This window comes from Hetaerina americana, unplaced genomic scaffold, assembly GCF_022747635.1.
Source record: "Hetaerina americana unplaced genomic scaffold, ioHetAmer1.1.p SCAF_2, whole genome shotgun sequence".
Taxonomy (NCBI): Eukaryota; Metazoa; Arthropoda; class Insecta; order Odonata; family Calopterygidae; genus Hetaerina; species Hetaerina americana.
Window position 1 is genome coordinate 108,967,415 of NW_027286763.1, and position 27,501 is coordinate 108,994,915.

The 27,501-nt window shown below is 38.2% G+C and overlaps 2 protein-coding genes across 3 annotated transcripts in view; one reads left to right on the forward strand and one right to left on the reverse strand.

Annotated features, from left to right (window-relative positions):
- Positions 1-23,202, forward strand: part of LOC139688378 (sphingomyelin phosphodiesterase-like) — a 126,436-nt gene extending 103,234 nt beyond the window's left edge. Inside the window, exons 4-16 of one of the 2 annotated variants that reach the window (XM_071585923.1) lie at positions 9,912-10,128; positions 10,837-11,195; positions 11,448-11,634; positions 11,817-11,950; positions 12,194-12,358; positions 12,860-13,090; positions 13,194-13,366; positions 14,213-14,407; positions 14,574-14,744; positions 14,896-15,094; positions 15,449-15,633; positions 17,492-17,677; positions 22,274-23,202. In XM_071585923.1, coding sequence (XP_071442024.1) covers positions 9,984-10,128; positions 10,837-11,195; positions 11,448-11,634; positions 11,817-11,950; positions 12,194-12,358; positions 12,860-13,090; positions 13,194-13,366; positions 14,213-14,407; positions 14,574-14,744; positions 14,896-15,094; positions 15,449-15,633; positions 17,492-17,677; positions 22,274-22,343 — 2,400 coding nt within the window. In that variant the 5' untranslated portion in view covers positions 9,912-9,983 and the 3' untranslated portion in view covers positions 22,344-23,202. Of the gene's footprint in view, positions 1-9,911; positions 10,129-10,836; positions 11,196-11,447; positions 11,635-11,816; positions 11,951-12,193; positions 12,359-12,859; positions 13,091-13,193; positions 13,367-14,212; positions 14,408-14,573; positions 14,745-14,895; positions 15,095-15,448; positions 15,634-17,491; positions 20,208-22,273 lie in introns of those variants that run through there. The other variant, XM_071585922.1, reaches the window with a different exon arrangement.
- A 92-nt stretch (positions 23,203-23,294) lies between these two features.
- Positions 23,295-27,181, reverse strand: LOC139687832 (uncharacterized). The gene is made up of 4 exons (XM_071585146.1): positions 26,947-27,181; positions 25,696-26,526; positions 25,064-25,219; positions 23,295-24,273 (listed from the first exon to the last, which is right to left on the reverse strand). The coding sequence occupies exons 2-4, from the start codon at positions 26,503-26,505 to the stop codon at positions 23,944-23,946; spliced, it is 1,296 nt and encodes a 431-aa protein (XP_071441247.1). The 5' UTR covers positions 26,506-26,526; positions 26,947-27,181; the 3' UTR covers positions 23,295-23,943.
- Positions 27,182-27,501: the final 320 nt, after the last annotated feature.

The window sequence follows — 27,501 nt, forward strand, 5'->3', positions numbered from 1 at the left end:
CCATCGTCCAATCACCATCAACGGTTGCTTCGGACATACTATCATTATCATCTCAATAAAAAGACTCTTTGCCACGCGCTCTCTCTCTCTTTCTTCTTCTCTGTCGTTCATTTGCATCGCCGTGACTCGCGAGATCAAAGCTTCCTTGGCGATATACGTACACTCCTGTCCTAGTGTGAAAAAATGTATCCATTTTTGTGGGTACTTCCGGGAGGAGGTCACCTGCTCGTAGAGACGGAAAGAAAAATAACTTTTTTCTCTAATCCCGCGTATTGCTCCATGTCTCTCCATTTAATGCGAGACCAGAAGTTTTTTTTTTTTTTATCGACCAGCATCTCTTGGTCTTTGGGTGTAAATGCATCCCGCATCGTACCGCTGGAAATCTTGGAATCAGAAATACGGTAAAAAAACTCATTATACTGATAAGTGGCGTTTATAATTAACACTTACGATCTTTGTGAAAATCAATCATAAATAGGCGCTTAAAAATATCCCTTTGGCCATTAACTTACTCATGATTTGAATGAAAACAGTGGAATATTGAAGGAGGAATTTATTATACCACGAAAAATCTCTCTCACAGCGGTGAGGGCGACCGGTGGGTGGAGTATCGTAAGGTCACGTGTTCGGAGGACTTTACCACCGATTGGAGTATCTCGCTTGTATCCGGGCGATGCCGAGTAAAATCCCAAGGTCTGTCATGTTCTGGACGCCTAATATCCCTAGTGAACCCACTGGCGGATGAGGGAAAGGAAAAACCTCTTCACCCACTCTGCATCCGTGGATGCAGAGTGGGGGAGAAGGGAAGCTCACCAGTTTAGGTTCGCCTATCGACCTTCGTTACGAAGATTTTCGGTTTGACTTAATTTCATCGCATCTGCGAAATATTTCGCGGATAACTCAAAATTTTAGCGTGCATGCGCGTGTATTCATTTCTGTGTTTTAGCCAATAGTTATTTACCAAGTTTGCAAGCTTAAATCCGATGTTTACTCACAGATGGCGATAGTAAGCTATTAAGTTACTATGGACACGCCATTCCTTTGTTTTTATGAAATTGACATCTGAAAACAAAATAATCGGCGCACATCATCAGCAATTTCATACAACAACCTAAATTTTTCGTATGCTAATGATGTCAAGTTTCCTGCTTAAAAATGAGCATGTGCGGGAAGCTCTGCTTTTTTGCTTTAATTTGAAGGAATCGGCTGCCGAATCGCATCGAATACTTGTTTGAGGCCTATGGCGATAGTGCTTTGAGGGAAACAACGTGCAGAGATTGGTTTCGTCGGTTTAAAGACGGCCGTCTTGACCTAAGCGATGAGGAGCGTGAAAATCGGCCTAGGGGGGGTTGAGGACGATCAATTTGCAGGCTCTTTTGGACGAAGAGGATACGCAATCGCAAAAAAAATGCTCGCCGAGCAATTGGGTGTTACTCAACCAGCCATTTGCATGCGCCTACGTGCCATGGGAAAGGTTCAAAAGATCGGAAAATGGTTGCCGCATGAATTGAACGATAGGCAGATGGAGCGACGTCAAAACAAATGCGAAATCTTGCTTGCCAGACAAAAAAGAAAGCCGTCCTTACATCGGATTGTGACTGGAGATGAAAAGCGGATATACTTTGAAAATCCTAAACGCAAAATATCGTGGGTTGATCCTGGTAAACCATCGATATTGTCCGCAAGACCAAATCGCTTCGGACGGAAGACTACGCTGTGCGTTTGGTGGGACCAGCTGGGTGTCTTCAACTTTGAGCTGTTGAAACCTGGTGAAACTGTCAATGGCCATCTTTACCACCAACAATTGATCAAAAACACCCGAATATGAGCAAAGACATGAGAAGCTGATTTTCCTCCATGACAACGTACCATGCCATTGATCAATAATGGTCCATAACTATTTGTAAACACTCAACTGGGAGGTACTCCTTGCCGCTTATTCGCCAGACCTGGCTCCTTCGGACCACCGCCTGTTTCCGTCGATGGGCCACGCGCTCGCTAAGCAGCACTTAGAAAGCTTACGCAGACGTCTCGAAATGACATGACAAATGGTTTGCATCGAAAGAGAAGGAATGTTTTTGGCGTGGTATCCACAAATATACCCGAAAAATGGGAAAAATGTGTAGTTAGCAAGGGACAATATTTTTAATAAATAATTTTTTCACTTTCTATGAAAAAAAACAGCCGTTTTTCTGGCTAAAAAACAGAGGATTTAAGCTTATACCCCTGGTAAAATATTCTGCCTTTCCATTTTTTTTCTCGGTTGATGATATTTTAGGAGATTGGTTTTCATGAAAAATTTGGAATCGAAGCAGACGGGTTTGAGTCCCTTGCGGATCCTGACTCGCGTTTTTCTTTTGTTATAATATTCCACGGGTGAAAATCTTCTCCGACGAGGAGGAGATGGCTTCAAGGACGAAATGGCGTCTTGGTCCGCGGAGTGTGTCCAACGGACCTCCTCTTTCTTTTGCGATCCATGGTTCAGAGGAGGAGTGCGGTTCCTCAACTTGTGGTTCAGTTGAACCGTTATTAATGTGGCATGGTCGTTTGTTTTCATGCATTCGCATACATTACCCGAAAATTGACCAAAATAAACAACTCGTTCTATTCCGCGTTGTTAGTTTCGACCACAACTTCACCGCATTTTAGCGGCGAAAGGGCTGTTGCCTAGGTCACTTCCCGAGCCCTCATGGACCAACCCGCATCTTCCTTTCTCTCCCCTCGGGTTCTTCATCCAGCATCAATGATCGTTTTACTCTTGCGTACAACTTCCAGGTCCATTATTCACTGTAATCTTCGTTGGTCCATAATGTTTCTCACAAAGATTATACTCTGTCCAATAAATACGCGAACTGAGGCCATAAAAACTTCATTTTGCAAAATTTAGTCCACATCGATTTTGTCCCATTCGTTGCTATGCAATTATTCCATCCTCTTTTCCACAGTTTAAATCACCCTTGGAAGTCCTTTTGGTAGTTAGGCTTTTTAGTTTTCTCGTCGTTTCTTGCTTTATTGTGTCTTCCACATCTTCCCAGTGATGTCCCCTCATTTCGCATTTTTGCATTTTGGGAAAAGGAAACAGTCGCAGGGGGGGGCTCGAGATCTGGCGAATAAGGAGGATGATCAAGGATCAAGGCGATCGAATTATTTTGCCAGAAACTGGCGAACAATCAATGCTGCATGTGCAGGTGCGTTGTCACGTAGAAGGATCCATCCATCGTGTTCGATTAAAATTGTAGTGTGCACTGTTGATTTTCCTAAATTCAGTTCATCAGCTATCATTCGGAATTGTTTTTCGACGATCGGTAAGGACATACAAAACGGATGTTTCCTTCGGAGCATTATCACCATAAACAGCTGTCAAAATTTCAGTTATTTATTGATACAGCTATTCAAAAACTTGAGGTGGATTCGTTGCTCCGTGATTTCGTCAATTTCCATTTTCGACAAACAGTAAAAACGAGGGTTACATAAACTAACATAATTGGCACCATGTACAGCTCGACGATCCGCCAAGCACAGACGGCTCAATGGGTCTCCGGCAACTAGCGCCGCTATTGTGCGAGGATATAGTCCGCCATATGGCCGCCAGATTGCACCAGTTCGCGCATTTATTGCATAGACCATGTGTGGTATATTTTCTCCTGCTTTTAAATTCAACTCTTGAGCAATGTCCTCATTCAATGATAAGTGTTTTTTTTGCTCACCCATCCACGCCATCCGTGGGATTCACTTCATCTCCTTTCTCCCCCTCTCCTTCCCGCCACCCTCCCTCTCCCATTGTCATTGGGAGCTTTTATTTTTTTTCGCTCTCGTCATTTTGGCCGCAACCGTTATTCTTCTGCCACGCCGCAGAAATGCGCGCCCACGGTTGGTGCCATCACCTTTCGACGATTCAACCCATTGGCACGTTATTCCGTTTCTTTTCTCAAACGTGCTCAGTGGTAACAGCGTCAATGGCATCACAAAACATTTGCGTTCGCTTCGCCATTTTCGTTGTAAATTTTGCACGTTTCCTCCGTCTAATGTGTTTGTTACAAAATGAAAAAAATCGGTCCACAGTTAAAATAAAACGCAAAATTGCGAAAGTGTCGTGGTTTTCGCTTACGTTTTTATTTCGGCTGACATTTTTTGTATCCTTATTCTCATTGCGCCCTCCTCCTTTTCAATGATCACTTACATATTTGTTGCGCTTTCTGTCGCTTGATTTTTTCATATTGATCTTGCATTTGGCTTGGACATTTCACGTTTTTCCCTCGAGAGTAATTCGACCGAAGTTTAAATTTCAACGCCGTGCAGCATTTACGTGCTTTATACTATATATCGGCGACCCTGATTCAGGTTTCCGTGAAGGTTTTAGTTTTCTGTGGCTGCGAGAGAATATCGTGTCGTGAGAGTGCCTATCGAATTAGTTGGCTCGGTTTAAGTTGTTTTTCCCAGCAACGCCCACCCGGTCGATGAGTGTCGACCGTGTCCGCCCGAGTTCCTCGGCGCTGAGGAGAGAATTAAAGCAGTGGTCCTTCGAAAGAAATCCGCCTCGGACACCTTTCCTCGCCCTCCTCCGCCACCTTTCAAATAACCCCCCCCCCCCTCACATCCGAACCGCTTTTGGTGACTTCTTTTTCAATGTTCATTTAAATTTGCAAAGTGTGCAGACAAATTTTCAGCGCAGCGCAGAGCAAAGCTAGTGTTACGTGTAACTTCTCCCTTGGAACCAGGTTCCACTGGAGGCATGGAGTGTACTTAGAAGTTTTAATACATGGGTTCGGGGATCTTGATTATTACGAATGTTGTTTTTTTAATTTTTATTTTCATATAGAGGAAACCTGTATATATATATATATATATATATATATATATATATATATATATATATATATATATATGTATATATATATGTATATATGAAAATAAAAATTAAAAAAACAACATTCGTAATAATCAAGATATTATATATATATATATATATATATATATATATATATATATATATATATATATATATATATATATATATATATTTATATAAATAATGTTCTTCAAGAGAGACTTATATATATATATATATATATAAATATAAGGCGACGAGTCTTCAAAATTCAAGCATCATAACCGTCAAATTTAGGAGCTTTTTGTGTGGTACCTATTCTTCGTAGGGACTGGTTTTAAGAGTTGTTGGGGATATTTGGTTTTCCCCATTTGTAGGGAGGAGGGCCATTTGGAGGAGATTAGGGGATTTTTGGATTGAGGGAGTGATCTGCTGTAGCTATTTAAGGCTTTATGAACCATACGAGGCATACATGTTCCGCGTCATGCCCGGAAGATTGCGCCAGTTCGCGTAGTTATTGTACAGACTATGTATTGGCGTTTGATATGAACCATGGGGCGCCTGCGATACGTCGGGTCAGCTTGCTTAGCCATACTTGAATTTTGATGATAGCATATTTTTGGGCGTTTGCTCATATAGGGGACGCGTCTACTATTTGTGGTAGGAATATGGAATTGGGGGATTGTAAGTTTTGAAGTTTAATGAGGTTTTGGAAGATCTGGTGAGTGTGGAGAGCACTAGTAGACGAACCAATTTTGTTGAGTTTGGATAGAATATGAGGACTCACCAGATCGGCAGGTAGTAAAACCTATTAACTACTCCTTCGGATTTTTAATCCTTTTGAGGCAAGGTCGGTGCATATATTGAGGTATTTTCAAAGGGTTTTTTATTTAGTTTCTGTTTATTTAAACATAGTGCTGGAAGTTTTTTTAAATATATTTTTATTATTTTTTATATTTTTAATTTATTTTATCTATTCTTTAAATTATTTTTTTAGTTAACTATTTGTAAAATTATTGCTAGGTTAGGTTTTTTAGGATGTATTGGGTTTTGGGTTGGGGTCTACTTAGGGCTAGGGTTTACGGTTTATTAAGTTTAGGGTTTTTACGATCTATTTGGTTTTGGGATTTGACTCGCTTTCGCTTCCATTTTGTTATTATTTTTATTTAGTTTCTCGTGCCACCGCCTCTCTTCTCTCCGGCGCGCGCTCCTGTGTCTCGCCAACCGCTCTTCTGGACTGATAACTTAGAAGCGGTGAAAACAGGAGCAGCTCTATTTTCCCAAACAAAGGGCTGCCGTGACCAAGTGGAGGAGAATGATGCGAAGTATTTCTGCTTCGGCCTCACCCTCTCGTCTTCGAATCTTCTCTTCCCGACCCCCCCCCCCCATCCCCCACGGCTGCGGCCTTGTGGTTTGAGAGTGCTAACTCAGTGGATACGCCCGGCTACATGCAAGTTGTACGATAGCAATTGGGTAATGCGAGACCTATTCGAAAAGGAAAGGCCGTGTGATCACACGAGAAAATATATTCGTTAGAAAAAGGTTTTATTGACGGTTTTAGTATCCTATAAACCTACTTCTTTTTTCTAAATAATCGCTGTTCCCATCGAAGCGCTTTTCGTAATGCTGAACCAGCTTCATTAAGTCCGCAATATAGAAGTTCGCCTCTCGGGAATGAACCTGTTGACAACGGCGATCTCCGAGTTCCACGTCGTTTTTAAAGTGCTGTCCACCAAAGCCAATGGTGCCAGGAGAGGAAATAGTGGCTAGGTGCACGGACGGGGACTGTCGATAACCGTTCGAAAACGCTAGTCCACTCGACATTATTTTTGTTGGTCGGTAAGCATTTTCAGTACCCAACTTGCACGCAATTTGTGATATCCCAGCTTTTCCGTTGCAATCGTGTGAATAATAATGGTGCGTCCAACGAGAGGAAGTTTTTCATCCAGTTCGCAGATCCCGGTCCGCTGGTTAAACGATCATTTCATCGGTCTGGATGCTGGTCTGCCTCCTGCACTCCGCCCTTCGTCACGCACGTTAGTTAGTGCGGCTATATCTTAAGTCCCGACTATGCTGTCCAACTTTTCGTTCACTAAACACTGTAGGTCCACTCACGATCAATTTCGAAATCGAATGAATGGCGGCTGACGGTTTTGCACGCAAAAATCGAATCACAGAACTCATTTTCAACTGACGGAAGCGGCGATTTCACGTCGACATTGTTACCCGAAGGGCTATTGAATACAAACAACAACTTCAGTGGCTTCGGAAAAATATCAATAGAATGCGCTGCATGCTTACAACTTTGTCCTGACCGGTCAATATTTAAATTTAAGAAAACGGTCCTTCCATTTCGAATATGCCTCGTATTATTTGGGCAATATAACACTAAAGGGAAACCACCGTCGGCATTCCGAAAGCAAGTGTTCTCCCTCATAGCGTAGGTACTTCGTAGCAGTGTTTGCCGCAGTCAGGTGGGCTGGGGTCTCCACCCACCAAACTGCAAACATGGGTTGAAAAGACTACCCTTGATATTTCAGTCAAGGCCCACGTATCATTATTATCACGCCTGCCGATAACATCATTGAAATGTTTCACTGCCCTCTCTTAGCCTCGCAATTCTGGTCCTCTCGGTATTTCACGATTGTGAATCGCTTTGGGTAGGTGCCGACAACGTTAGAGCGAAAGGCACCCTTTGTTGTCCTTTCAGGTCCTGTACCACTATAATATTACGAACTTCTCGTTCTTTGCACCGCTATTTCCTCCCCACCCGAATATTCCCTCTCATGACCTGTTTCTTTTCGCCGCACGCATCAAGGAACATCGGAAATGTTATACATTAGGCAACACCACATCCATCTTTGCGACCCACCTCTTGGAGAAGAACCATTCCCCTGACTTTGAATTTAAACCGTTGCACAAATTCCATAAAAGCAAGAAATTGGACGCTCTTTCGAGAGTTTAGAAATTATCCGACGGAGAAACCAGAAGACAGAACTCCTTGATGACATTCAGTTCATCTCTTGCCCCTCCCCACTTTTGTCCATAACTTCCCTTAGTGCCCTTTATAACGACACCTTCCCCCCCCCCCCTCCTCTCCCCACGAAGAGTGAGCTGTCCGCAATTCGGGGGTTCCATTGGTTTTTCCTGCCTTTCTCTTCCTGACGAACCCCCCCCCCTTCTCCCCCCGCTCTTTCCTCCCCTGCCACCCCTTCTTGTAGCTTGATATATATATATATATATATATATATATATATATATATATATATATATATATATATATATATATGTGTCTATTCTTTGTGTCTTTTATATGTGTCTATTCTTTTCTATTTGTGTTATGTTGTGTCAGCCCATTATTGTGCCGCTCGTATGAGTTTTTCCGGACAATCGTTATATATATATATATATATATATATATATATATATATATATATATATATATATTCTTTCCCCTTGTTCTTTTCCTCACTTGATGTTGATACAGTGAATCGAAACCATGGTCGAAATAAAGTTTTAATTGTGGAAAATTGCAACAAAGTTTTTATTATGTCTCGATTCCACAACATCACGCCTGACTCTTCACTTTTCGTTAAGGTAGAGTTTTGATGGGCACTGCGTAGATAACGGTGCAATGATACATTTAATTGCCTCTTCTACCAAAACAATCTGACATCCGACACTACAATCAGCAAAAACACATATTATTTTCACTTCGTCCAACATCCCAATCATTTTCTTTCCCTTACCTCGCTGATATAACGTTCTCCCCTCAATCACAGTCTTCAATATTCGTAGAGAACTCAAAAACAACGGACAAAATCTACGTCGCACCCTACGAAATGGTTTGATTGATCACGTAGGCCTCTCTGAAGAATTATTAACACTCACATTTTCCCAGTCTGTGGCTAGGGAAATAAAAATCCACCGCCTTATCTCCCTGAATTCTCTTAAAATCTCATGTTTACATTGTGTTTTGTTTGACGACTTTGACAAATGACTACCGCAAAGCAATGCATTTGACGATGCTTGTATTTCAGCGATGCCATTATGTAACGGGCTCGGCAGCTCGACACTCAAATAGCATCGGAGCCTCTTACAGAATAACTCCTGATTCCATTTCACGTAGCCTATGCCATAACGGCATCTTTAAGCAAATAGCATCGGGCGCCATCGTTAGGAAATAACCCCCCTGGACTGACTCGTCCCGAAGTCTATGCATGTTGTATCGTAGGTTTTTGTCAATATTTAAATTAAGGAATCGAACCCTTTGAGCTTTGTTATGTGCGTAGGTCGACGGGAAACCACCACATCATTAAAATATGCGACCTTGTCTGCAATCTAATATAGTAAAATGGAAAGATATCGACTGCAATAAGCCAACCCTAGGATTGAAATCCTTAAAAAAATGTGTGTAGAGCATTTCATACTTCTTGCATAACTAATGAAAATGTGTCGACATCCACCCCGAAGAATGCATCCTGTTATACAGGATAAATGTATTTTTTTTAACTCGTAACAAGCTAATAATGAAAAAATGTCAAGTTTGCATGTAAAATATGCTTGATGAAATTTTAAATTTATTTTTTTATTGAACAATTTTAATGTGCTTCTTTTTGCAAGATGTTTCAGAATGCACTACTTATTACTATTATTTGGTAGGAGTGTTTTTCGCTCTCTGGATGCCTCTGTTGGTTTGAACCTCCATTGGGATTCCATCATCAGGTTCTCCAGAGGCTTAACCACTGGAGTCATAACACGACGAACATGCCCAATGCAAGACTCGAACCCCCTGACCTTAGGGTAAATAGGCGAGCACATTAACCAAACAAAATTATTAGCCTGGCCAAAATTTATTTAATAATTGATTACATTTATTTGCCATAACAGGATTGAAGAATTCTTTTAAATATTTCTATGAAATATTATTGGTTATTTTATTTGTATCGGGTGTTTGAAGCATGGAATTTTGTAATCATTTGTGTACAATTGGGTTCAAATGTCAATTATATAACTTTAATCCTGTTAACTTTTTTTTTAATTTTTTTATTTCTCACAACTCAATATTTTGTCTTTTTTGTAGGCCTGAATGGCTTAATAGGTGTATGACAGAGTGGAAACAATTCCACTGCTAAACCAACAGCCACTGAAGAAAATGGAGCATCAACCATCAGTTTTATCGATGCTGCGGTGGAATTGTTTCTCAAAATGGCCCAAAAGAAACAGTCTCTCATCAAGGCTCCCTCTATTGGTTATAATGGCTGTTCTTGGATTACTTTCATGCACATCCACAGTGCAAGGTATGTTGTTGAATTTGCAATTCAGTGGAACTTTTTGTGGCATAAATTGCAGTAAAATATGTTTCTCTATAGTGCCAGCATAGCTATCCCCAATAAGGTAGTTGTGTCAGTAAGTGACATTATTTAGTATTTTTATGGTAAGCGCATCTTGATTCCATTCCAAAAACTTTTTATGGACAAAGTTATGAATGATGTTGTTTCCTCTTGGATAATGAAATGGTGCATGGTGTTTGTGAAAGGCATCACTTAATTCATAGGCTGCACTCTTTGGCTCGTATAGACCCTGTGAGCATAGTTACACACATTCTTTCTTTTAATGATTTCATGAAATTAATATTATCAAGAAAATGGATTGCACTGTTATACCTATATATATACATTCCACAAAATTTTCAAGAAAAGACATTTGAAGGGCTGTCATCATGTAGACTCTTTTTGAATAATAATGGTATGAAATGGTTTGGATGATTTTTCCGGCACAGCAAATATGTGAGCAAATTACATACTTGCTGTGAACATTTATAAATCTGTTCTTTCAGCTATGCGACCTATTTTATTATTCTGTTTAATAAGCCTTGTATTTTTACGAATTAACATCGTTGATAAACACACAGAAATGTGTACAATGGTTTTCTTTCCTTAGAAATGTGTATTACTCAGATGATAATTTTTCTTCAGCAAACTAAGGAGTACTCAATAATTTTATAGGAGGACCAATTCCATCCTTGGAGCTGTTCATGCAGATGAGAGAGAATAAGAGCTCAGGAAATGCAAATAACAGTGAGACTGTTGACAATGGGTACAGCTGGTTAAGGCAGTGGCATTTGCAAAAGATGAATCAGTCGGGCTACCTCGCTGGCATGAACAGGACTGGCCTCCTGATGGAGGAGGTTGTTTTGATGCCAGTAGAGAAGAGAATGCATGTTATACCTGGTCCCTCACCAAGAAATGCATCTGAAAAAAATAACGTGTCATACGATTCAGAAGAACAAACAATTCAGCATTTTAATGCCCTGAGGTTGAACTATTCGGCTCTCATCAAAGAAATAGACCAAGAAATAAATGAGGCAAGGACACATGCATAATTTTTTCCATTCCTTTAAGTCCACGAGAAATTCTTTAAGAGTAATTTCCTTCTATTTTTAAAGTATTTTTAATATAGTCAAATTTCAATTTTCACATTTCTTTCTATCACAATAAATCTAATGATCAAGTTGCTGTATGTTGTTTCAATATTTTCTTAAATTTTCTTTGCATTGATATTGGTGGCTTTTGGATTTAAACTTTTTTTAGAGTTAGTGTTTAAACTTTTTTTTCAGATGATTACCAAGAGGAGAAACGGGAGTCGCTCGTTGGAGTTCTCTTGGAATGCCTTTGAGGGCCATCAGAAGGGTCACCTCCCTCGCATTGTGGACAAAGCTCTTAGATTGCTTAATTTAAAACAAGTGGTCACAGAAGTGGAAACAAGTGTGATGTCCAAAGTTTCTTGCACAGCATGCAAAGCAGGTCAGTAAATTCAATGAAGACAACTCATTCACAAAAGTTCTCTTTTAAGACATACTATTTAAGAGTAATCTCGTGGCCATCTTTTGGCAGTCAGCCTTACTCTGTACGTGAATTTTCAAAATTTTTCAGTGCACAAGTAATTACATGCAGTGTTTACTTTTATTGCCTGATTCTTTCTGTAGGTGTTGGCTTACTTCAGCATTACATAAAAACAGGGAGGACAGCTTCAGATATTATAAGAATAACGAAACACTTCTGTGTCAATTTGAAAATTCAAACTCCTCGTGTATGTGATGGGATCACGGAACTTTTTGGGGTAAGTTACTCTTCTTGCTAGTCGTATTAATGGCAAATGTATATCTTTTGAGATAAGTAGGCACCCACAAAGCACTCGAATGTTTGACAATGAACAACTTGAGCTACATAAAGTGTTAGTGATATGAAGGCATCTTCTTTCAAATGTCAATTTCACAACTGCACTTGGAAATTAATGAAAAATAAAAAATTTCATACATCACGAAATAATTTTAATCTATGATACATGGATTTGTTTTCTCAGGGTGAAGTTACCTATGTTTTGAAAAGAGTGGATATTGGTCCTGATGAAGTGTGCAGTTTTGTCATTGGTGATGCATGTGGTGAAGTAGACAATCCATCACATGAGTGGAAGGTTCAATTCCCTCCGGTTCCTAAGCCTGCCATTGTGAACAATCCTCCTCCGAAGGTATGTATGACTTGACTTCTAGGAATCATTCCTTAGTAGTTCTTGGGTGGAGATTAATGCAAAAAAGTAAGCAAAATACTAGTATGTGTTCCCGAAAGGTATAATATAGTTACTTATAAAGGGTTATCCTCATTGGCTATGGATTTTCAATTAAATTTATCCCTGTGGTGGATGATTGAGATGATTATAATGTGGACATGGAATAGTATTTCAAGGTGTAAAAAACAAGTTTTGTTTTATGAATAAATGTAAAAATCAATTGATATAATTCTTCAATATACATTATACTTTTTGCCTTAACTATAATTTTGTAGCAATTCAGTTAGTGATAATTTCTATAGTACCTGCATAATTGTTTTTTAACTAAGTTTTGGTCCAATAGCATCTTAAGTCTGACCAATTATTCAATTTGCAATTGTTTCATGTGATTCCTCATGTTAATATAGAATCTTGGATATTGGTTGCAAACTGCCTAAATACCAAATTTAATTGCCTCCATAGCCAGGTACAACTCCAACTTTCAAAGTCCTGCATTTGTCAGACACGCACTTTGATCCGTACTACGAAGAAGGGACCAATGCCGAATGTAACGAGCCGCTGTGTTGCCGTCTGACCAACGGACGGCCACTTCATCCATCGGCGGCGGCTGGGCGATGGGGAGACTATCGAAAGTGCGATACTCCTAAAAGAACGGTTGATTCTATGTTGGAACACATATCTAACACTCATCCAGTAAGTTAACACCTCCTGGAAATATGTTTTTATGTATAATCAAAAAAAAGTACTTTCGTCGTCAATGTGATGATTGCAATTGATGTCTTATAATTTCTATCAGGACATTGACTACATTCTGTGGACCGGGGACTTGCCTCCTCATGATGTGTGGAATCAAACTAGGGAAGAGAACTTAATGGTGCTCAGGCAAACTATCGATCAGCTCTCGGAAATTTTCCCAAACATTCCAATTTTTCCTGCCCTTGGCAATCATGAAAGTGCACCGGTCAACAGGTAAGATTTTGTGTTATTAAATCAGTTGAAATAATTTGCCGAATGTATTTCTCTGGTTACTTCTCTGCTCCCATACTCGGTGAGGAACTGTGTGTCATCTTCTCTAAACCATGATTTTTTGAACTGAAAATGTTTTGCATTAATACTCTTAGTGCTTAAATGATTCCAAAGAAACTGCGGAAGATGCCGCAACGGTATCTTTTGATGGAGTCATCCGCGAATGTGCATTTCAATGCAAGAATTTGGTAGGGTAAAAATCATTTGCCTAGACCGGGATTCGAACCCAGAACCCTCGATGTCCAGCCGAGTGCCTTAGCCAGTTAAGATATCGAGGCGTCCTCTTAAACTCTGAAATTTTGGGGGCTTTAAAAGACGCCTCGATAGCTTAACCGGCTAAAGCACTCGGCTGGACATCAAGGGATCTGGGTTCGAATCCTGGTCAAGGCGAATGATTTTCACACTCTGAAATTGTTGCGTTGAAATGCTTAAATGATCCTGTGATATACCCAATCATAACGTCTATGTTGACAAGCAGGACCCAGATTATCCATATGTCTTTTTGGGACATCTTTTCCTTGCATGCTTGTATAAATTTACATTTTCTTATTGGTGGAGGAAGTTTATCTGTCTGAACTTAGTTCAGCAGTGTGCAATAGCACAATATTTGGCAGAAAATAAATTTATCAAACTCTGCAATTTCTCTTTATTCAAGATAATAACTTTTCCTAGGCAAGCAGGCGCTCTCAACTTTAGCATTCATTAATCATCCAAACTTCTGTGCTTATTTATCAAAGTATGATTTATGATGAGATTAACCTTACCAATGCAAAAATTGTTGTTTTTCAGCTTCCCTCCTCCATTCATCCAGCGAGGAGATTTCTCCATGGAGTGGCTTTATAATGCCATAGATGAACAGTGGCGGAGGTGGCTCCCATCTTCAGTTTCCGGAACTATCCGCAGAGGGGCTTTCTATTCTGTTCTTGTTCGTCCTGGCTTTCGGATTATCTCTCTGAACATGAATTACTGCAACAACAAAAACTGGTTAGTTAAGTGGTATCGGACCAATAATTGGTTGAATGAATAGGCGTAGCAATTCATTATGTGATGCCCTATTAATAATGCGAATGCTGTTTATTATGGCTGGTCCTCTTCATAATATATGCCGAACCAAATGAAAATAAAATATTCTCTTTTTTGTTGTTAAAAGGTGGCTGCTGTTAAACAGTACTGATCCTGCAACAGAACTCCAGTGGATGATTTATGAGCTGCAGGCTGCAGAGTTTAATAGGGAAAAAGTTCACATAATTGGGCATATTCCACCTGGTCATCCAGATTGCCTTCGTGTTTGGAGTCGGAATTACTATTACATTATTAATAGGTGAGTTAAGCAAAACTACGGAAGTGGATTGACAGCCAATAGTTTAATATCCTCTCTATTCACATTGCAGTGCTAAATTAGCAAAACTGAAGTGAAATCCAAAAGTGGTCAAATTTCAAACCATTAGCATCCTGTTATTTTCATTTTTCAGGTATGAATCAACAATAGCTGCTCAGTTTTTTGGTCACACTCACTTTGACGAGTTTGAAATATTCTACGATGAGGCTGGCACTGATCCCACTCGTCCTACAAGTATTGCCTATGTTGGACCTTCAGTAACGCCATATTTTGATTTGAATCCAGGTTATAGGATATATTATGTAGATGGAGATCACAAACAAACCACACGGGTGAGTGTATGATATTGATTTTCATTCCTGTGACTGACTGATTGTTTTGTATCCTTAGCAGTGGTAATGACATCATGAATCATAAGTTTTTGCACTTATTCATGGATGTTTTGGTGGCTTCTTGAGTTGACTGCACGAGGAATATATTTTGGTTCAACATTTCTCTCGTATCTCGAGTGAACACTCTTCACCTCAGAAGCCATCATAGCAATGGTAGAAGAATACATGTGGGGCTTTTTATTCCCTTGCTATACTTTATTTTCAGTTATTTCAAAATTAATCGATAGCTCTTCAATTATAGGGTTGAATATTTATTGAAATTAATATTATTTTTTTCACTTACATCAATTTCAGAGCGTGTTGGATCATGAAACATGGGTGATGAACCTGAAGGAAGCCAATCTTTATAACTATCCCATTTGGTACAAGCTCTACTCGACTCGAGCAGCTTACGGTTTGCCGTCTTTGTCGCCAACAGATTGGGATGCCATGCTACAGAAACTTACTGAAGATTCTGATCTCTTTGACCTTTACTACAAGTATGCAACTTATTGCAGTTTTCATTCTTAAATTATTCATTTGTGGTGTTAGTAATGATGTTGTCAGGATTGTAGAAGTCAAGTTTCAGCAGAAAAAATAGTGAGCTACTGATAATTGTAATGTAATTATGCAATAACCATAATGCCAATTTCATAGTTTATCATGCATGTCATAGGGGATTGTGATACGAGTCGAAACTATCATGTACATACGAGGGTGGTCCCAGAAGTACCCGACCCCACAAAGAAAACGCAAAAAATTTGGATAAAAATTATTTTTATTTTTCAACATTACCCCCTTTCAGCTCTGCTTGCACATCCCAGTGATGTTCAATACGTTCCATACCCTTTTTATAGTAAGAACTGCCTTGCTCCTCAAAATAGCCATTAACTGCCAACATCACTTCTTTAAGGTTGGAAAATCTTTGACCACCGAGCCATTTTTTCAAGTTTGCGGACAGAAAATAATCCGAGAGGGCTAAATCTGGCAAATAGGTTTCATGAGGTAGCAATTCAAACTTAAATTAATGAATTATGGCCATTGCAGTAACAGATTTGTGAGCTGCTGCATCAAGACATGATAGAACAACATGTTCTTCTTAGCCAAATGCGGCCGCTTTTGCTTGATATCTTCGCTCAAACATTGTCCAGGTTCAAATCCTTGAGACAACAAATATTTTTCAGTGGTATCCCAATCCCTACGTGAGGTGCTTTGTGGAGAGCACTTTGAGTTAGTACGATGTCCGTCAGATGGGACGATCAACTGTGCACCCTTTAGCACCTTTCGGCAAGAGTAGGCTAATGCCAACGCCGGGTTTCTCTCCACCCTTTATCCTTCCCCATCCATCCGTAATGGTACAAATGACCTTCGCTGTCGGTTGCCTCCCAAAAAAACTACTACTACTACAATTCCTACCTAAAATCTAAAATGATAACTTTGCCAAATGACTATTTGAATTTCCTCAAGGCAGTCTTGATTCAAAGAATTTTAGGGAAGAAAAAAAAAAGTTCAATTCTGCCATCTCAAATGAGATCCTATTCCATATGCATGAAAAATGATGCAATATTCGAATCTAAAAATATTGTTACTTCTTGAAAATTATTTGTTATCTCCCAGTAGTGAAATATATTATATCAAACAATAAATTAACAACTTTGGGGTGCTCAAGTTGATAAAACCGTTGCCCTTGAGGTCCTATCAATCACTGATTGAAAAAAGTCTTATTTGATTCCATGAAAGACATTGTAAATATGTTGATATAAAGTAAATTACTTTTTATGTTTCTTGCATAAATAATTTTGTTAATATAATGATAGAGAAATGGTAAACCTGCTATTACATTAAGTATTCATACCTGCTATTACGTTCTCACTGAATGCTGTGGAGGTGTATGCTAGCAAGAGGTTGGTAGGGACCCTGAAATGGCACTACCAATAAGCCTAATTGGAATGTTTTGGAATACTAATAGTTTTGTTGTTGTATGCATCTGTGTACTTTTACAAAATATTTTTAAATGAATCATAACCACAATTGTATGTGTCAGAAATGGGGAACATTTGAGTTAGAAATACAATTGTAAATTAAAATGGTACAACTATAAATAAAACCAGTTAATTGAATAATCTGACAAGAACTTCAAACAGCACAAATATCATCTTACAGTGCATAAACCTGCTGACGAATTTAATAAAAATAACTGGTTTGAAATTGGCAGAATATTTTAAATCGTATAAAAAGAAGAATTGAATATCTGTCTGCATAAGATTTTGTCTCTTGTAATCCTGGCCCCTTCGAAAAGTTGTCGAGTGCATTTTCAAATAGTGTACATTTCTTAATATACCAATTTCTTTGTGCCAGGCATTATTGGAAAAACTCACCGGTTCGTCCCATCTGTGATGCCAACTGCCGGAAAAGGATGCTCTGTGATCTTCGCTCGGGAAGATCACATGACAGGCGTTTGCTTTGCCAAGAAATTGAGAGCCGTGTAGATGCCGCTACAAAAACCGGGTGGCGCTCTTGGATATTGAATGGGCTGGCCTTATCGTATGTGGCTAATGCGTTCTCTGCCTTCTCCTGGGTGCAGGACACAATGGGCTTTCAGTTCATGAACCCATTTTCTTCAGGATAGTGACTAATTTAGATATAGATGTATTTTGTGCTGAGAACTCATGGTGGTGGTTAAATTGGAGGAATAATTCTTCTAGCTCTGTAAATGTGGATCCTCATCCCGACCTCTATTTTACACAATTGTACATACATATTTTTGTGAGAGGTTATTTCTTTTCCCCAAGTTTATTTCATGCTGTAACTTATTAATTGTTCATAATATAATAATCCCAAATTTTTAAAAGCTAAATCTTCAAGTTTTATTGGAGTGAAATTATGAAAACTATAAAAGCATTGCCTAGCCGTCCGAATTCATCAATAATTCATATTAATTCAAAATTGGTATATCATGTGAATACAGACTTATATTATTCACACATATATATTTTATACAAGAATCTTCTGCTGTTTTCATAAATGCATCAAATCAATGAGTTGGACATACTTTCTACTCATTTATCATGATGGGGTGAGGAAAATATACCTGCTTTCTTTTCAATTTTAAGTTTCATGGACATATGCCCGCATATTGGTTATCATCTAAGTTATGACTTTTAAATAATGGCATGGAAGCCAATATATTCCAAGGGTAATGAATGATATGAGCTTCTGGTAAAGGACTGCTATGGAATCACAATTTCAAAACCCTGAGATAGCCTGGGCATTAATTCTCAAGGTATTTTTCTCAAATGCTGATTGATCAAATTAAACAGTCTTATAAAGTCAATTCTATCCAGGCCAACCTTGTAGATCAGTGCCTGTCCTGCCTTCTACTGGTGCTACATCCCTCGGACAAAATATTAAGATAAAAATGGATGTCTTTCAAAAATACTAGTACTTTGTCATGGTCAGTATGGAAGGAGGGCTATTTCAATAAAGGGGGATTTTTCCCAATCAACCGATTGGTAGTTCAAGGCTCTGTGTGGTTTATTTGTAGATAACAGTTTAAATGTCATTTCTCTTCGACTCTTTTGAGTTTTGTTTGGATGTGCTCAAGGGAGTGAATATTTATTTGGATAAACAAAAATAAACACCATACTCAAACCTCCCTTGAAGCAAATTCATTTGCTACTATGCAAGAAATATATTTTTCGTCATTTCTGGTGATAGGAATCAAATGAGTGGGAAATGGGTCCTTTAATTTGATTTGATTCTCCTAGCAAAATACATGCATTTATGCTGTAGAAATACACATGGTGTATTAGTTTGTGTGGAAAGATGGTGGCAAAATATATATACCTATGTACATGCTAACAATTATATGTTTGTAATCAAATCCTCTTCTGCATCTTCTACATGCTTTTAAAAACTGATGCACTTAAAGTATTGCAACATTCTTTGGATTACAGGGAAATTATTAGTAACAACTTTTAGAGTGAAACATGATTTTTACCTGATATTAAATCAAGGATAAAATATTAACATTTTTCAATATATTATTAATATTTATTGTGACATATTTTATTAGAGCTTCCATTTTAATTTCAACCATCTAATTCTTTAGCATAAACATGTATGTATTTGTAATGTTTAAATAAAGCATGTATTCTTTAAAAGTCACGTACAACAAATGCAGCCCTGCACTAAAAATAGAGCAATGATATTCAGAAAATGCTGTTATAAATTATGGACAATATCACTGATATACCGAAATATTTCAAAGTTGTGTCCTTAAAAGGCAGGCCTTGTGTTTCCTTCTCTCATTATTTCGTTGGTTCCAATATTGCATCATGATACATGTCTCCAGCTAATAAAATGCCATGATGTTTTATCCAATTTACTTCACGTTGATGCCAATGGCTGTTGTTACTTTTGTCTAATTCACGTTTTGGGACAATTCAACTCAGATGTATTGTAGCCCTTAAAATAATAAATTTGAGGGTGGCATAATGATAGGTTCATTTTTGAGAACTATAGTATGGAACCATTATACAAATTTTTAATGTAATTTTACTTAAGTGAGAGAATAATTCATTGTTATACACAATTCCCTTTTTCATTCAGGGAATCAGTTCTAGCAGATTAAAAATATACCATTGTTATAGGCTTGGTTCATTCCGAGTTGGTCAATATATATGATCACACTTTATCTACCAAAGTATTAGAATCTTGCCATTGTTATATATTTTTGTTGATCTTTTGTATGTGATGGTACACTTTGTTACAGATGCTCACCATTATGAAAATTTCACCTCAGCTATTTGTACACAATTCCACTTTTATTGTAATATTATAAAGAGATTTCCTATGTAGGTGATGTACCCTAAATTGTCCAAGCATTGTGTATTTTGTTGAACGATGTATATATGTAAATTAAAAAAGTACGTGCCTTCTTAATGTGATAACATCAACTCCCTAACAGGAGCTGAATTTATATTTTTGCCCTCTTAAAAGCACTTTTGTGTTATTCCCTCAAGCCACTATAAAACTTTGAAGACAATGCAAATAAAAATATGCATTAAATATTTTTTAGAGAAATATTTATTTCAGTTTATTCAATTAACACAGTTAAATAAACCCGAACCTTCATCTTCTGATACTTTCTTAACCCTTAATGCCTAAATAGCTCTGAGCATGTCAATTTTGATTGATTGAATATTGTATCAAAGTTAGTTTCTTTGAACGTCAAATTTGAATTTACTTAAAAATCTTTAAATCATGCTCTATGGAGGACTTTAAAACAAATTTTAATGTTCATAAAAATTGAGAGTTCTAATGTTCTGATATTGTTCATAAAAAGTGAAAACATTGTCTAAAATAAAGGGTATAGACAATATGTGCGAGCTTTGTGGAACTGAATTTGCAAAAATATGTGATTACAAGGGTTAAGATAGTACTGGTTGATAACAGTTCATGACTGTTGTGAAACTCGAATTAATTTTCGTAGTCTGATTTTCTTAGAATTATTCTCTGCAGGTCTTTCTTTAGCATCAAAATATGGTATTTTAAATGTTGGCATTGAATGAGGTAGTGCTGATTGAAGGAAGTCGTCAAAGCTAATTTAGCATGCCTAATCGATGGAAGCTCCAATGAAAAGAAAAGTATTTTTATCAAAGTCCAGGATAAACCGATTTGTTTTCATAGTTGTTTGTCATGTAATAAGGAAGAGCAGCATCAACTCACAAAACTTGCCAAGGGTGGATACAGATTTTAACTCCAAGTGTTTGCCACTTAAAATTCAGCGGGGCAAGAAGAGAGTGAAGGTAGAATGATAAAGCTTTTAAATAGAGAAAATGAAGTGTGTGTGGCCGTGAAGGTGGGCAAAACAAAAAATAACAGAATAGCAAGAGCAGCAGATGAACAATGAGGACGGTTAGCATGAAGGAAATCAAAAACCCATGGATATAGGGGAGATGTTTCGAAGGATGGAAGAGAGAAAAAAATTGGACATTCAGGAGAAGTATGATCGGGGAAATAATGGCTATACTTTAAAACCAACAAAGTCAAGGAAACATATAAGCACTGCCAATTTTCAATGCCTACAACATAGTTGGAGATCATAGTAAATGATACAGTTGATAGCAGGAACTTTTTTTGAGATGGGGGAATGTGAGAGAAAGAAGTTACATAGCATAATTGTTCCAAAAAACATCTATTTCTTCCTGTAATTCTCTCATTTGGTTTGCATATGTATTGAGAACCATTAGGGCCAGAATTTATACCATTTCTGTGAGACAACTGGGCTGAGAACTTGAACAACATGTATGTATGACCTAAAGTAAGCCATTACTACTCTGTAAACTAACTTTAACTACTTCCACATAACAAACTACTTTTTCAAATTATTTTATGTAACAGTCTTAAAGTGTTGCTCCTAACCGCATGTTAATACAAAGCTTCTCAGATTCCCAACACCTTTGGCTCTTCCAAATTCGGAGGAGCCAAAACTTCTGTGCCATGTGCTTCTAATGCAAGGGCTGTTGTTATATTGCACGTGACTTCCATTGAAGAACGGTATGGGGTTGTGCATCCAGCCATTTCCCTCCAAGTGGCCGCGGAATGGTGCTTGGTGTACCTTAATAGTTGGTGGACTAGTAAGCATCGCATGTTTCTTGAAAAAGTAAGGAAGTACCCTGATACATTGAAAAAGGAAACATGAAAATACACACGTATTTTCAATTATCAAACGGCAATATGTATGATAAGATGTTCTTCAAAAATCTGACCAAACTATGATTGAATAATTAATAATTTCTATATAATCAATTATTTTTTTCCGAATCCAGTAGATTTCACGAATTAAAAGTAATGACGAAATTGACAGGTTTGCCTGATTTATTCCATTAGTTTAACTGCATTTTAAAACCTCTCCACTAAACCTGATGAAGATATAAGAACATTGTTTATTAGAAACTAAGAAATTTCTAAAGCTAACTTTATATCTAGACTTTGAATGCTCCAAATTTGGCTGAACAAATAGTAACATGTGTTTGTCAATCAATATCTTATTATATTTTCCTAGAGGGAGATTCAACCTTGACCTGTAAACATTGCCTAAATTAAACTTTTGTCTCAATCCCTTTATCATTTCAGGGTATCCATTTTCATGGCCATTCCAGCACTGACATACTCCATACCCAAAATAGTTCTAGGCTTTGGATAGGGTGCATGTGATTAGAACTACAAATTTAAAAAAACAAAACTGCTGTGATCAGGGATGATTTAAAGGCTCAGGGTCCTGGTGAGAATATGAATTGAGCATGGTGCAAATGTGAGTTCCAGCGGCATTCTTTGAAAGGACTTGGTGACCAAGTTTCATAGAATACTCCAGACGAATGTGTTGTGCCCTCAAATTGAACTTGGAGGGATGGCGTCTTCTGCATTTAATGCAAACACTCAAGGACTAAATCTTCCCACTCCAAAGAGATTTCCATGGGCACACATCAAGATATTGTTTGGCGAGCTAATGCCACTGTTAAAAAAACCAAAATGAATGCAAGGCATAAGACTATTGCGCCAAAAAACAAACTGCCCAACACACATCGATGGACGTGCTGATGTGACTTACGACGGTAATTTGTGATAGACAAACGTTACTCTCTAACATACTCATTGTGCAAGCAAGAAGTAAAATAATAAGTGTTTTGAAAGATGACATGTGGCAGGATTGAGACCACGTTTCAATAAACTCGAGGCTCAGGCATTCAAATAATTGAAGTCACCCGTAATGTAAACAATTATCCACCTTGAGCACATGGTGATAAAGAGATTAATTAGTAGTTAATTACGATCTAAACATAAGAAAGTTTAAAGATCCTTCAGCTTCAAATTTTATCTAATCCATTTCTTTACTATTGTACATTTTACTATCTCAGTTTTCTGCATTTCATGAAGGGGGTAGTCATTGTATGAACATGAAGATTGACTAACATTAGGAGCCAAAACATTTTTTATTACTGGTAAATGCAATAAAAACTCTAACGAGTGATATCTTTTGTGATCTTTTGCCATGTTACACAAAAACCTGCTGAATGTTGTTGTTATGTATTTATGAATTTATTTATGATGAAATAAATATTAACTATTAACATAAAAATATAAAATTTATTCCTTCTTTTAAGAATACATTGCATTCACTAAAACAGACAGACACTGGGAATGTGGTATGAATTTACACTAGCACAACACAATGAAAAGTAATTATCATTAAAAAGTGCACACATTGCTCAATGAGCAGCGATATGAAAGCTGAAAGGAAAGGTTTAACAACCCAAGTTCATCAAGAACACATCCATTAAGACTATGCTGGAACATTTAACATGAAATTTTGTTGCTGGTCCCACCACTTCACAGTTTCTTTCAATATTGTTAATTTAGAGGAAATATATTAATTTTGCCATAAATTGAAAAATTAAATATTTACTTCCTTAGTTTATAAAGACACACTAGCCATCATATTAACATTTGCACTTTCACAACACACATTACATATCAAGGCACATACCTTCGAAAAAGCATTAACGACAACATTCAAATATTCCCTTAAAATCTAAAAGTTGTACGTTTAAAAATACATTTCCACTGATGATATGGCACCATAGGCCAAAAAAGTGAAAATCCAAACCAAATACTTTCAGAATTTAAAATTTGAATGGAGCTCCCTCATTTTGAAAACACATCGCCACTTCAGTTTGATTGCCAGTCCACCTGGAGGACACAATTAGTATCTTCCAGGGAGAGAGACTTCTTCACGGAGAGCACCATCACAGACGGCGGAGATTCCTTTTACTCCTCTTGCTGTTAACCAAATCCAACCGTCTCCTCGTGGCCAAGAGAGCCGCGTGAGGAGGAGAGGGTGGTGTCGTGTCTTTCGGAGCAAATGGGCACGCAATGTACCTGGGAGGCGAGGATGAAGGGAATCCATTGATGGGGTAAAGGTGATCGGAGCAATGGCACAACGTGCAGTACCTAAACTGGCAACCATGCCGGGAGCACACGCCAACGTTGAGCTTTATGTCCACAATGGATGGAAAGGAGCAACGCGGGCATGACTTTAGATGCTGTGAATCATTTCCATCCACACGAAGGCCCTCCTGTAATCGTATGGGAACATTGATTATAACCACCAGAGTGATATGAAGCCACAAATTAATCTAATAGTCTGATAGCAGAGCTCATCCAATGCTAGTCCCTATGAGGCATGTGATATTCACACATACGAGGTAGGTTCCTTTCCCTTTGCCAACGCTGGTTTGTTTCCCACGGAGATTTTGTGCACAAAAATTACACGGCTTGGATGAAATTGAGTGTCTCATGAGACATCATTGGGAATCAAACTTCCTGATCAGCATGCCAGTTGCTCCGACAACTGGGCTAAACATGAAACCCAGATAAAAAAGTTAACCAACTTGAACTTTGAACCCTAATGGATTACGTTAGACAAAATGAATCTAGTGAAAGAAGACAATTCCACAGAAAAGTAATATTTTGTGCCAGAGGAGCTTCATAAATTATCATTCCCTGACTTATTTAGTAGTGATCACTAATGGTACAGGTGTCGTTTATCGTATCTCATCTCTCCTCAGGGCATTTTCATTGGGACGTAAACAAAAAAGAATTTAACATTTAAAAATTGCATTGTGGTGGCATGCCAACTTTGGTTGGGGAGCCGTAGCAAAAATTGTCTCAGATAACCTACATGAAGTAATATATATTTTCGGCACCAATTTGCCAATTTGAAAAGGCCATCATGGCTTGCAAGTTGAAGGCATCCCAGATTTCTTAGCAGGATTACCTTTGCCAAAACAAATTGCAATGGGACATATAAATTCACTGGTAAATATTTGTCGAGTGCTGACGATATTGGGTAAAAATATAACTTACCTTCATGTAAAGCTGGAAGCGGAAACTTTTTGGACTCAACTTTGGAGGTGGTGTTTTCATATGAACATTTTCAGGTGGTATTAGCCTTTCCTGTTGGATAACACCCAGTACAGTGCGGCTATCCTTGTGGGTATTTATTTTATTCAGGAGTGAAACCTGAAAGAATAATAGAAAACCATCGATTAGGAAAACAAGAAAAATATCAGGGAACATTCTCTTTGTCAAAGAACCAACCACAAGAACAAAAAACTTCCCCAGCCCAAATTCAATTCAATAATGGTAGGAGTCAATATCTTTTTCAAAGTATTGTTTAATCTTGTCAGAAAAAGGTCTTAATATGCACGTGCACAGCAATATCTCACTAAATATGTAGATTTATCACAAAACACATTGACCTGTGGATTAGAGATCTGGTTTTGTGAACGATTTGTTTAGAAGTGACCAGGAATCTATGAGACACCAGGGCATATTCTTTCACTCAACAGAACAAATGGGATGTCCATGTAGATAATAATAACTAACCCTCTAGTAAAGAGATGTTCCTTGTAATTGGGTCACTTAGTTTATCAAAAACAAGACTAGAAACGTCAATAGCGGGGACGCCACGCTTAGCAAAATTTAGCCAAACTTACACATGCAATGTTTTCCTTCTTCAGCTTCCACCTTTCTATTGCTGTCAATCTCCGTGAGTTTGCATTCTTATCACTCATGACAAGAGTTTGCCAAGTCTTGCTCACAATGCAGCATGCTATCAAATCTTCATCACTTAAGTGGGACAAAACAAGGGAGAGTGCTGGAGCCATCATTCTCTCTTTACCCAGACACCAAAGGAAGTCGACATACTGTGCACCATATCTCGGGCGGCAAGGATCACGATAAACAGACCGGTCGGAAAATGATGGAAATTTTGTGACGGTGGTAGATGCTCTGCCTTTTCTCGGTGGGGTGCGAGTTTTCTGCCCAAAAACCATACCAGAAGTTTTGTATACTTTCTCCACTGCATTTTCCCTTGTGTATGAATGGCGCTTTTTCGGACTTGGAATGGTAGAAAGCTTCTCGAGAAAAGACTTATTTGGAGTGGATAAACCATGCACAGCACTACGAGTTTTAATAGTTGGATCTGGACCGCTACCATGAGATTCTATTTCTTCTTGCAAAGTAACCGCAGGAATAAGGCAACGTCCCGGACGTCGACGCGAAGTGCGAGTTTTTTGGGAAATGCCTGGGGTGCATGAACTATCTGCTGAATCGAAGAGCCTTTTCCGAACATCTACGGGTGACAATGAATTCTCCCGAAAAGTCTTCGTTGATATTCCAGATGAAGGAACACTGGAATACCCACTGTCTTCATTGCCAGGAAAAATCACAGAAAAACGTGAACTACACTCCGGTGTCACATACTGAATTTCAGCTAAATTATTTGAAGGGCTCGAAGGCTCCATTTCGTAGCTAGTTGTGTCACACTGCAAAATGAAAACAAAAAGAATGAGATGTATTGATGATGTATGCCTGGTCAGAAAGGCGTAAAGCTAACTATAAATAAATTTCATTAATGTCTGTGCAAGGAACGCAAAATTCCTCTCAATATACGAACACATTACGATGATTTCTTAAGGGTACAATTGGAAAAAGCTTCTTCGACACCGGGATCCAACATCATGGATTATTACAAAACCTTAAACGTTGAATGAACGAGTGGCAAAACCTACTACTATTACATAAATGCATTAATCCATGATTTAAACTTCATTGGTATCATGCAATAATGTACTTTTGATATCGAAACTGAATTGCAAAAAAATTAGTTTTTGCAGGAGCCGTTAAGTGTTTGACACCATGTACCACAAACAATTAAAACAGATATAGAATTAAAACTTGTTTACCAAATCAAAAACCCAAGTGCCGCGAAACTTGGCAGACACGTATTCGCTTCCTTCAAGTTTCAAATCAAGCTTAGCTCCACTGAATTAATGTGCCTGCATGCGTAATATTCCCTCCATCACTTCGCCAATTCCAACCACAAAACAACTCACATGAATGTGAATTTTCAAGAACTTAACGAAGCCCTAATTACTCATGGCAACACAACCGGTATTATTTTCCGACATGGGTGAACCCAGATATGCCTGCCTGGTTTTGTTTTGAAAATTCTGTTTCATCGAAATGTATGAGGATGTTAAAAGGCAATTTTTGGCGCTCTCAAACCGCATGCACCATTATATAACTGGGAAATTGTAAATCGTGATGATAAAATTTTCATCATCGAGAAAACCATAGTCAATTGTTCGAAAAATGAAGTACGGCGCGCGTGAAATCGGCGTCGATTCCAATTGATTACATGTAGAATCAATTGGTACTTGAACGAGCGAATTAGAAATATGCCGTCTCATTACTATTTAATGAATCTTGGACTCGTCTAAGTAACAAGCCTAGCTTAA